The following is a 12146-nucleotide window of genomic DNA, read 5'->3' as shown; positions in this document are numbered from 1 at the left end:
ATTGACAATGAAAAGAAGACTTTACTTTTCCTTAGGCAAGTATGTCTGTATAGATTTCCACCGTTCAAGGCATATTTACATTTATCGCAAATGAGGGAGTCAATTGATGACAAGTTCACTTGACTACCACATATAAGGCACCTGAAGGCCGGAAGAATTAAGGCACTCAACATAGAAGTATTGAACATCATTGCTTCAGTCCTGTAAAGCATTTGTGCCATCTCAACTGGATTATGGATATGAGGTATAAGGACCAGCAAGACTAGTATATCCAAAGATAATCATTAATCATCATCTAAATCAGTACTTTACTAACTACTGTGAAGTGCATGACTGAGGGTATTTCTCATTTTACCACATATTAGTTTCTAGCCATGCTGTTTCCGTGTGGAGCACAGGAAGAATGGCATCTTAAATGCATTTCAGTAACACACTCCCAAGAGTTAAACATGCGTTTGTGCTGCCCTTCTTTGAATACTTTGAATATCTCTTGGTGGTCCTCTTATGGATCTCTCAGACCTCAGTAATACTCTGCACTCAGCCACAGGAGTATTTTGTGAACATTCTCCTTTGTAGAGTGATTGCATTTTCCAAGTGTCTTACCACTGAACCAAATTCTATCAAACATATTTGAGCTGCAGAATTCATCCTCTGCTCTTGCTCCCTGAATCCACTACATGCCACATAGAGCATTTACCCAGCAAGGTAATTTTTCATATTCGTCCAAGACACCCTTTTCGTACTTTACCTGCTGAAGGCGATAATATTCTGCTGGATACAAATGCATATGGGAACTTGTTGCTATGAGCTACTAGAGAACACAACAGCCAAAGGGCCCTGCACGCACTGTACGTAGTATAGCATTGTTGAAAGCCATCTAAAAGCAGCACCCTCACTGTTCACACACTTATATACCATTGGGAGGATGAGTACCAGGAAGTAATGGGAAAGAAGTTGCGGCTGGTAAAACTTATTATGCAACATTTTAGCAGAATATGTTTCATATCATGACAAGGGCAGTATCCAATTTATTAGCTGATCTTCCTATTTGTCCTAGCAGGTGGAGGGACATAAGTGGTGCAACTATTAAGGTATTTTATTTTTAAACAGTTCTTAAATTGTTGGAGAAAATACTGTGTTGTTTCACAAGGGTGGGTGGCTCACGCAAACTAGCCCTGTCAATTTTCAATTATTGTCACTAAGTGTTGTACAGTATGTGACTGCATTTGAGGATGAGTAAGTAAATGAGTGAATTCACTTATTAAACTTCTATGTTGTTTCACTCCTTAAACTTCATTGTTTTGCCCATTTTAAATTTATATTATTTTAATGACATTTGTCTGACAGTTCTAGCAAGGGTGCTGATATTAGGGAATTGTTCAAAAGAAATGATTCAGTCTGTCTGTACTTCCATAACAAGAGTTTCGGTATATTTGAGTGAAAAATTATGTGTTTCCAAAATTTTTGCACACACATAAATGAAATACCATAATAAGAAGGAGATATTAAACGCAACGAGATCACTTGTACCTAACCCTGTGTAGGTCACAAGTAACAGCTACATAACTTAAGGTTGTTTTACAGTTGGTGTTAGCATCATTATAGAAAAGTATTGCTGTCACTTAAATCAATGACAAATTGTAGATGTTTGTATGTGCTGTTTTACAGAAGTTGAAGATAAAATTGGTACGTGCTTGTAGGACTATGTTGGGTGTACCAGGCAAGGTGACATAGTGGTCAGCACATTGGACTTGCATTCTGGAGGACAATGGCTCAAATCCACATCTGGCCTTGAAGCTTTCGATTTTCCATTTTTTCTGTAAATCACTCCAGGAAAAAGCCAGGATTGTTCCTTTGAAAGGGCACGGTCAATTTCCTTCCCCATCCTTGGAAACATTCCAAGTTTGTGCTCTGTCTCAAATGACCACGTTGATGGGATTTTAAACCCTAACATTTCTTCCTTTTTATGTTGGGCATCGTCAATAAAGTTGTCTGTTTTCTTCACCATATATTGATGTCCTTGTGAAACACACAGCAGACAGATAAGCAGTTGGTAGTCAACAATTATGTTCCTAAAAGTCATGCAAATCTCATAGGAGGTAATACTCACTCTGTCTGTAGCATTTGGCATTTGACAAGTTACGTGAACCTGTCCCACCCCCCTACCTGCTGCGCTGCTTGTGCCAGCCAAAAGGGGGGGGGGGGCACCTCAAAGAGCTCAAGATTTGTTTGTTGAGTACAGGCTTGGCATAGATCACTGCACAACACATTTTTTATGAGGTTTGACTGAAAAGTAATGCTTCCAACTTAGTAACTCTTGAATAGTTGGCAGCATTGGTATGCGGCAAGTACTGGCTTCTTCAGTAGCCTCTTCTCTATAGCTTCAGTTGGCAGGAAGCCTTAGCATTGAACAATTCTGTTGTTACAGTGTAAAGTATGGAACCCTGCGCAGACAGTCGATCAGTGTGATTTAAGCAATGTGCAGTCATTGAATTCTTGACAGCAGAGGGTGTCACCCCAAAAGAGAGTCATCAGAGAATGAAAGCAGTTTATGGGGACAGTTTTGATGTGAGTACTGTGCGTCATTGGGCAAGTAAGTTTAAAGATGTTGAAGCAGGAACGTCTGACCTGTGTGATAAACAGAGTTGAACATCCAGTGACAGCAACCACCGAGTTTCATAAGCAAAATGTTGACAGATTGATTCAGGATGATTGTCGTATAACTCAGAGAGAAATTTCAAGCACAATTGGCATTTCACAATAACGTGTGGGTCACATTATTGCTTTGCTTGGCAAACCACACGCTTCATGTGCCACCATAGCAGAACTTCAGACACAACCTCACCACCGTACGGCATCCTCCATACAGTCCAGATTTAGCACCCTCTGACTTCCATCTGTTCTCGATAATGAAAGACAATCTGCGAGGACATCATTATACATCTGATGTCAGAAGACGTTGAGGTAACTGAGAGACTGTGGTTGCGGAAACAGTGTGTTGACTTCTTCCGTGGCGGCTTCAGAAAACTTGCACATAGTTGGCAGAAATATATCCACTTGTCTGGTGATTATGTGGAAAAGTGAACATTGGTAACTGGAGATCACATTCTAAGGATTATTATGTGTTTGATTTATTAAAATATTCCCATCCAAACCCAATTAACAAAGGTGGAGGCGTTACTTTTCATTCAACCCTCGTATATTCAGACAAAGAGGGCAACAGCTTATTTGCTGACAGATTTGCTCTACTTCAGCTGACAGTCAAATGAATGTGGTAAGACTGGAAGGGTGCAAAATTTATGATTTGTTCCTTAAACTTTTAGGGAGAGGTTTTTAATCTGTCCTCAGAATGTGTAGCTTGTCCGTGTTCTTTTGTAAGTGGTCAGCCAGTCACGTGTCCTTGTGTAGTTATTTCAGCCTTCCTCTTATGTGACTTGTTTTAATTAAAAGTTTTAAAACATCTGCTCATTTATACACTATCTAACAGGATGTCAACTAGTGCAGTTGTGTGGATAACAGTGATTGAGGTTGGAGAAGAGTGCATCCTTTTTTTATGCTATTTTATTTTGACAATTGTTTCTACTAATGCACTGATAACCTATCTGCTGACAACCCCTCCCCTCCTTCCTGACCCAAATTACATTTGCATAAGTCTCACATAACTAGAGTTTCTATTTAATTCACAGTACATGAGTGTGAGGTGTTTTGCACACAATATCATTAAACATTACTATGTCAGTAGTGTCATACAAGTACATTTTCTGATAAGAATGTGATGTTCTCATTAGAATATATTTAAAACATATTTAAAACTGGATGGGAAAGAATTGCTGAAAATTGCAAAAAATTAATATTATCTGAAGTGAAACAAACACATGTCGTAAAATCTGTCACTTCAACGTAGAGTAATACATTGTTTACTCTTTGCCAACTAAATTGTAATATTTCTCCATAACAGTTCTAATATTGATGACCGAATTGTCATATAGCTCATTAAATAATACCAGTCAAGGATGTTTATTTCAGAGTTTAACTGCTTTGTCAGTAATACGACAAGAAAGAGTTATGGTTGGCTATCCTTGTGAGGTAATATGTTTATGTGATATAAGGAATCCTTTACTTCTAGCAAGGAGACAGCTTTCTCTCTCTCTCAAAAATCATAAGCTATAAATCTCTGTAATTAGAAATACCATTGCATTTCTGTGCATTTGTGAGAAAATTGAGGTTAATACTTATGTCTTGTTACTTTTGTATTGGATTATAGCTTAAAATTCTCAAACACTAAGTATTACAGTGACCTGACTTTTTTGCTTTCAGATGATACGTATCAGTTGCAGACAATGTTAAAAAAAGTAAATCTAGATATGAACATTGCAAGTGGGCAGGTGCCATTAACAGTCCTGAAAGTGACAGATGCATCAAGAGGTAACATTTTATGTTGTTGAGCTTAAAAATTAGCCCCCCCCCCCCCCTCTCTGTCTCTGTCTCTCTCTCTCTCTCTCTCTCTCTCTCTCTCTCTCTCTCTCTCTCTCTGTCGTGTGTGTGTCTGTCTGTCTGTCCGTCCGTCCTCCCCTGCCTGCTTCCTCTGTCTCTCATACTTAAATATTTCAGTGTTGTTAGCATGCAAGCAACCTTGAGATAAAATTCGCTTACTTTGCAGATGAATTTCTCTCCATTATTGATGAACTATCAAATGTTCGCAATGAAATAATTTCTCTTATGAAACCCCATGAAGGTGGTCAAAAGTATGCAGCACAAAATCTTGACTCTTGTGTGTCAACAGTTGTGCAGCTGAGAAGTCTTATCAAGGAGTAAGTTCAATTTTACTTGACAACATGAAGTAATGTCCAATGAATTGTGTACTTGGGAAAAGTAACAATGCTCTTAAAAATTTTTTAGTTGCTGTTCCAGCCTGCCTTCAGTAGTGAGCAGTTACTTCAGGGCACTTTCCCTCCAGTTATGTCTAATGCATCAAGATCAAGATTCCCAATTGAACAAAATTGGGTTTTAATTGGACACTGCAGGTTAGTAGATGATACAATGTAAATTAGCCAATTTAGGTCATTGGTGACATTTGTCTGTATGTATGTATACTTTTAAAGTAGAGTGGAATGAATTTTAATACACTGTACAAACAAAAGATCTGCAATATGGTTCAAAATTCAGTGCTGCAGTTTTGGTCAGGCATTTGTTTGCCACTTCCATTGTTCAGTTACACATAATGTTTTTTTGTGCATAATATCAAGTTGGGGGATGTTTTAGCTGAAAGGTTGGAAGTTGTGTGAGAAATTTGTATCAAATTGACACCAGTTAGCTGTGTAGTTTGCTGGGGTTAACAATAATCTGATAAATAAGGGTAAACGTCAAGCATAGTTCAGTTTTTTAACTAAAGCACTTTTCCATCCAAAAGATGCTGTGGCAGACTGTAAATTATGCAGGTAACATACAATGAGCTGCAGCGTTACGCAGAAACAAGTATGAGCTAACTGGTTTGTAATAAAAGAACAGACTTGACCAAAATGTTAGTTGCTTATTTTGTATAGAAAAGTATATTGTCTATACAACAATGTTAAATGGACAGATTGCTGCTCACCACAATGAGAAGTCATTTAGCAACAGACAGGCTCACTGAAGCCTGTAGGAGTGCAGAGGAAAATGGTGCAGGCAGGATGGAGAGCTGCTAGGTGCAGCATCTGGAGGTTGTGCAGGCGTAGAAAAAGTGAGGGGAGAAGGGGAAATGATAATACAGGTGGGCTAGGGGGGACAGCAGGCTTATGCAAAGGTGGAATGGTAGCAGAAAGAGGATAGGGGGGCAGGTAAGAACAAGGTGGAGATCGAGGAGGTTAAACCAATGAACAATGTGTTGTAGGGAGAGTTCCCACCTGCATAATTCAGGCAAACTAGTGTTGGTGGGAAGAATCTAGATGGCACATGCAGTGATGCAGTCATTGAAGTTTAGTACACTGTTTTGTGTGGCATGCTCGACAACTGAGTGTTTGATCTGTCTCTTGGCCACAGTTTGGCGGTGGCCCTTCATGCTGATAGACCATTTGCTGCTGGTCATGCCCATATAGAATGCCCCACAGTAGTTGCAGGTGCATTTTTAGACTATATAGTTGCTTTCACAGGTGGCACTGCCTTTTATGGGTAGCAGGTGCCTGTGATAGGACAGTGGATGGATGGATGGGACAGCTGCACCTATGATCTGTTCATCATAAGAATAAACCTGATGTAAACAAACGCAAATGCTATGGTTGGTCAGAAACTGTGGCACACGTACATTGGTGGTGTTATGCTCTTGGAAGTAGTTCGTACTTATGTAATAGATATTTTATTGCTAAGTTACATTAAATGAAGCTTTAAGATATTCAAATGTATTAACAGCCATCAACGTTTTTCTTAATTACACTTTAGCTATGTAGTTTTTATTTCAAAAATCGTGTACAGTCACAGCCTCTGCAGTGTTGTGCTCTGATTGTCGTGCTGTAAACGCGCAGTATAAAATTGACTGAGGCTGCTTTCTGTTCCATAGTGTAACACATACGTGGAACACAGTTAAAAAGTGCCAAGAAATAGACTGTTCATAATGTTTTTCATAAATTTACAGAGATAATCAGCTTTGAAGTTTTCCTAGCATTGTATGTAATGTAGATGTTGATTAAACTGACATTGAATGCGTAGTGCAGTTGGTAGCACAATGGCATGTGATCCAAGTGCGGTTATTCGGGTGTTGGTTCAAATCTCCCCTTTATCTTCTTCTTCTTCTTCTTCTTCTTCTTCTTCTTCTTCTTCCCCCCCCCCCCCCTCCCCCCTCCCCTGTTCAACTTGAAATACCTACATCTCATAATTATAAAATTAGTTGTCATTTTTTATGAATAATGAACGTCTTCTTGTTTCTAATTACATATTGGAAGGGAAATTCCTTTTTCCCTTTCAAATATAAATTCTTAATTATCGATGTTTTATGAAAGACTGCTCATAAAGGTTGTTTAAATTAAGAAAACATAACAATTCAATTTTTAGGGCAAAAATGAAAAACCAAATCCTCTTTATTTGGACTATGTCCATCATTCTATACCACAGAGGTAGATAACTATCATAGAAACATTAAACACAATCATTTTCACAGCATCAAGCACATCATACAAATGCTGCATTTTTACATTTGCTACTACACCATTACAATATGAGCCCAACAGAACCAACCTGGAGCCAAGCTGTGGGATTTGGCCTGAGAAGTAACAAGACTGTTAAGCTGCCAGACGTACTGGAACTAATGTATGCAGCTTTTTCACATGTCACTACCAAATGCTGGCAGGATATAGAACAGCTCGCCATAAAAGAAGAAGAGAAAATGCTGCGCCTGGTTGGCTTCGTGGATTCTGTTGTTCATACGCTCATTATCAACGTAGCAGGTGATACTCCAAGAACTGAAATTTATTGCTCAGATTCGGGTAAGGAAGGAGCTAAGAGATTACCAGACAACTGACTAAGTACTATCTTCAGTGGCTTCAATATTTAACTATGCGATGAAATTCTTCAATACTCTCTTATGTTACACACAGCTTATGCAGAAAGAGTATCCTGTGGTTAAGTCAGGAATTTTCATAATTCTTGTTTTTAATTACAATAGTACATTAGCTAAAAACAATAATGTGTTACGGTTTTCATCTAGTTTTCTAAGGAGCGTATTGTGTGAGATTTTCTGTGTATTATTTCATTCTGCTTAAAAATTAAATGACATTCGAAGCTGTATTGCTCCTCTGCTCGTCTCTTTTTACATGTGAACTGCAGCTGGCCACATCACTGCAGGCTAGCTGTACCAGCTGACTGGCCAGTGCTGTCCAAGTTAAATGCGCTGGTAACGCTGTTGTCCCGTATTATCGCTAAGTTGATGTGCGTGTAATGCACAACACAAAACATACCCTTATTATCGTACTGAACAGTACTTGAGACAGCTTGGCTACAGTCGCAGTTGAAATGGAAATCCAATGAGGTTCCAGCAAATGCAGAAGAATACATAGTGCAATGTTTACACCAGGTTTATTCTTATGATGAGCAGATTATAGCAGCCAACCATCCTGTCCACACCACAATTTTGCACTCTCCTGCAGTCAACCCTACAGCATCTTCTCCCACACCTGCCCTGTTGTCCCCCCTTCCCGACCTAAGCGTCTTCTGTACACACATTATGCACCCCAGTCAAGATCTCTGCTCACCCAAGTGGGCCATAATGCCTACAGAGATGACAGAGAGAGAGTATTCCTCTGAAGAGAGATTTTGATGGATAGCTAAAAGATAACCCTAATAGTATGTGTACCCCAAAAGTAGCCTGTTCACTGCTCGGCACTTCCTTGATGATGAACCGCAATCTATCTTAATTGATAATGTTCTGTTACCTGCAAACAGTAAACCCCCACTCTTTCTTACTTTCTTTCTGAGCAAATAATAAATGTCAATATTCACTGTTTATAGGACCAAGCTACAGGAAGGGCCAGTGATCGAAACAGTCTGCCAGCTGAGGATGCTAAATTTCCTGTCTGCTACTGAAAATAAATGGCAATTGTTCATAAATACTAGCAATGTGCTCTACATGTCTACATATACAAGTGAATGCAGATTTTTGACATCAAGAGGAAATGGAGAAGAAGAAATAAAACATGAACACTGTTGTCTATATCATTAGTATATCTTCTGCTTAGTCTCTCTAGGAAACAGTTGCAGGGAACTGAACAGAGGGAGTGTTCTCTCTCATTCATCACATCACATGTCCAACATTCAGGACAATCAAGAACTGTCGTTCTGTACAACAGAAAACAAAAGTAGACAGTACTGATGCACAAACTGTAATATTTTCAATTAATAAAGTTGTGTGATATATATCTTGTAGAAAATCAGAAGCATCTGCTGTTTTTGTCTTGTACATTACTCTTCCGCATGAGGGCTCTTAAGAGAGTAATCAAATTGATTTTTTGCCCGAGATTGGAAGTCTTGCCACCAGTCCACCCCTACAAATCTAAGTAAGTCAGGTAGTCTTGCCTCCCACATCAAATACCTCAAACTCAAACTAAGATGGAAGGCTCTCTTCCCTCCACCTCCCTATAAATCACTAGTTAATATAAAAGCTATCCTCCAGTTCCCATATTCAGCCATGTAGTCAAATTATTTTAATATATCTAACAGCCATTTCATACAACAACATTTTCCATACTACCAGTTCAACCGCCCAAAAAAAAAAAAAAAAAAAAAAAAAAAAAAAAAAAAAAAAAAAAAAAAAATCGAAATTTATACTTTTGTGCGGTGATTCTTAAAAATGATCAAAATGAATCATATGACACATAGTAGACATTGTTAGATGTAAACTACAGAAGTAACAAAAAAATATTGATCTTGCATCATCATTAATACGTGAGCAGTTTTGTTCATTATAACTGCTGTTTCTGGAAAGCCTGCGACTGCGTTGTTCATTATTTAAATCATGAATGAGGATGAGATACCTTGGCAGCACTTATGTCCTTTTGAGTTTTGATTACATTAGACACTGATTTGAGATTCCAGTAAAAAAGGTGAACGCATAATTTTGAACTTCAGCTGAAGTTTAGTGAACACCTGAGCATTACTTGCTTATGTACAAAAGTGAATTAAAATATGACTTGGAGTGAGCTCATTTGATGAACGTAGCTGCCAAAGTATTTGTACAGTCATAACAATCAAAACTAGCACACTTATTGTTAATTTTATAATTTTGAAGAATTTATCATAAAAACTAAACGTATATTTAATGTTTTGATTCCTTTGCTACCAATTACAGTATAATATAACACTGAATATTTCTATGTGACATATTTGTTTCGTCAGAAATAACCTGTGATCAGGAAATACAACAATGTTTACGGTAGTTCATTTAATGAGGTGTCAAATGATTCAGCGTCTACTATATGACGTTACCATACATAATTGTCTGTAGTTTTTGTTATTGTTACTTGGAATTGCATTTACTTAGAATGTATAGTAACTATATGTATGTATGTGTGAATAAAATGTAATAGATTAATGTCTTTCAACAGTATATGTTGTTTGCAATACATATTATGACTACTTCCCCTAAATTTAAAAATCCAGACCTGTAATTGTTTCGCAAAACCAAATGTCAGTTATGTCTTCATTTGTTAATTCATTTATAGCTGTCATTACGTAAAAATCAAACAATGGAAAATCCAGGATGGAATGCAACAATACCAGAGAAGGAAAGTTGCTACTCACCATATAGCGGAGATGCTGAGTCATGATAGGCACAATAAAAAGATTCACACAATTACAGCTTTCAGCCATTAAGGCCTTTGTCAGCAGTACACACACACACACACACACACACACACACACACACACACACACACAAACGCAACTTGCACACACATCTGCAGTCACACTGCAAACAGCAGATCCAGTGCATGATGGGAGTGGCAACTGCTTGGGGGTAAGGAGGAGGCTTGGGTGGGGAGGGATAGTATGGTGGGAGTGGCCGACAGTGTTGTAGTTTAGACGGAGGGCAGGAGGGAAGGTGTGGAGGGGGTAAGTAGCGGAAAGGAGAGAAATGAAAGAAATTAAAAGACTGGGTGTGGCGGTGAAATGACGGCTGTGTAGTGCTGGAATGTGAACAAGGAGGGGGCTGGATGGGCGAGGACAGTGACTAACGAAGGTTGAGCCAAGCAACAATGCAGGAACAGTATTTGTGTATATTTTTGCGTAATTTTTCGGACGTAATTCTACTTTCTTATGTTATTTTTCGGATTTTTTGTACCAACATGGATCCATGCTCTTTCCATCTGCATCAATACAGTAAAGTTTCCTTATTCCTAGCCAGATCCCAGTCCCACATACTGTTCCTGCATTGTTGCTTGGCTCATGAAATCCCCCCTAATGGCCTAACCATCAAATTACCCATCTCTGGTTGCCACCCCTCCTTCCACAATGATCTCCACCTGTTCAGAGTCCGCCAATCCTTAGCCCTCATCAACATAGTCCTGCGAAACCATATCAACCAACCCCAATCCTCCTCCTCTCCATCCGCAAAATTCTCCTACTATGCAATCTCAGATTCCTGGAACCCATAACACACATTGAAACCCTTGCCCTGCAGGATCTTGAACAACGTGCACAATGCCACCTCAAAAAGCTCTCCATCCTACTCACTTCCTACTCCCACCTCAGAGTACCACTGTCCACCACTTCTACAACCACCTCCAAACCTCTCCCACGTCCCCTCATAGCTGACAAACCCTGTCTCGCAAACCTACTACATTTACCCCACCCTCCAAAACTCCCTCCCGCCACCATACAGAACCCAGAACCTAAACAGACCCACAACACAATCACAAACCTTTCCTCCAAAACCCTTAGCCCCACAAAAATACTAGTCCTTTCCAAAGGCCTCACCTTTTGCCCCGCTCCCAAATTAAGTCATGCAGGACTTGTTAAAGACCTTTTCACGGTGCCTACAGTGGAAACACTTTTTCGCTACCAACCCGACCAATCAGACTCAACCAAAGACTAATATTGAACCTTGCCTAACTCAGTTCACTCCTCCATCCAACCATGATCCACCCCCACTGTCTCCAAACCACCCCCTGTTAACTTTCCAGAATTTCTTAACCTCGAACCTTGCCTCTACATCATTCCCCAAATCCCTCAAAATGCAAACTAACCTTACATCCACAGAAAGAACCGCAGGACACCATCTAAAAATTGATCCCGACCTTATAATCCTACCTGCTGATAAAGGCTCCACCACCGTTGTTTTGAACTGCAAGGATTACGTGACAGGACGACTCCATCAGCTGTCAGATACTTCCACCTACAAACCATGCCACAGTGATCCCATTCCAGTAATCCAGCAGGATCTCCAGTCACTACTCAAATCCTTAGGCCCATCTCAGAACCTCTCCCCAGAGTCCATCTCTCTACTTACCCCTACCACTCCCTGCACTCCCACCTCCTACATGCTTCCTAAAGTCCATAAACCCAACCACTCAGGACGCCCCATTGTGGCCAGTTACTGTGCCGCCACGGAGAGAATCTCTGGTCTCGTAGACCAACACCTTCAACCTATTACCCGGAACCTATACTCCTATATAAAAGATACCAAC

General features: G+C 39.5%; 1 protein-coding gene across 2 annotated transcripts in view; it reads left to right on the top strand.

Moving 5' to 3' along the window:
* The window catches only part of LOC124776843, a 140966-nt gene extending 130929 nt beyond the window's left edge, over nt 1-10037 (top strand). For both annotated transcript variants that reach the window (XM_047252007.1, XM_047252006.1), the window contains exons 6-9: nt 4318-4425; nt 4661-4811; nt 4900-5024; nt 8476-10037. In XM_047252007.1, coding sequence (XP_047107963.1) covers nt 4318-4425; nt 4661-4811; nt 4900-5011 — 371 coding nt within the window. In that variant the 3' untranslated portion in view covers nt 5012-5024; nt 8476-10037. The remainder of the gene's footprint in view (nt 1-4317; nt 4426-4660; nt 4812-4899; nt 5025-8475) is intronic.
* The last annotated feature ends 2109 nt before the right edge of the window (nt 10038-12146 follow it).

The sequence above is a fragment of the Schistocerca piceifrons genome, chromosome 2, assembly GCF_021461385.2.
Source record: "Schistocerca piceifrons isolate TAMUIC-IGC-003096 chromosome 2, iqSchPice1.1, whole genome shotgun sequence".
Classification (NCBI taxonomy): domain Eukaryota; kingdom Metazoa; phylum Arthropoda; class Insecta; order Orthoptera; family Acrididae; genus Schistocerca; species Schistocerca piceifrons.
Note: the sequence above shows the minus strand (reverse complement) of the source record. Positions and strands in the feature narration are given on the sequence as shown.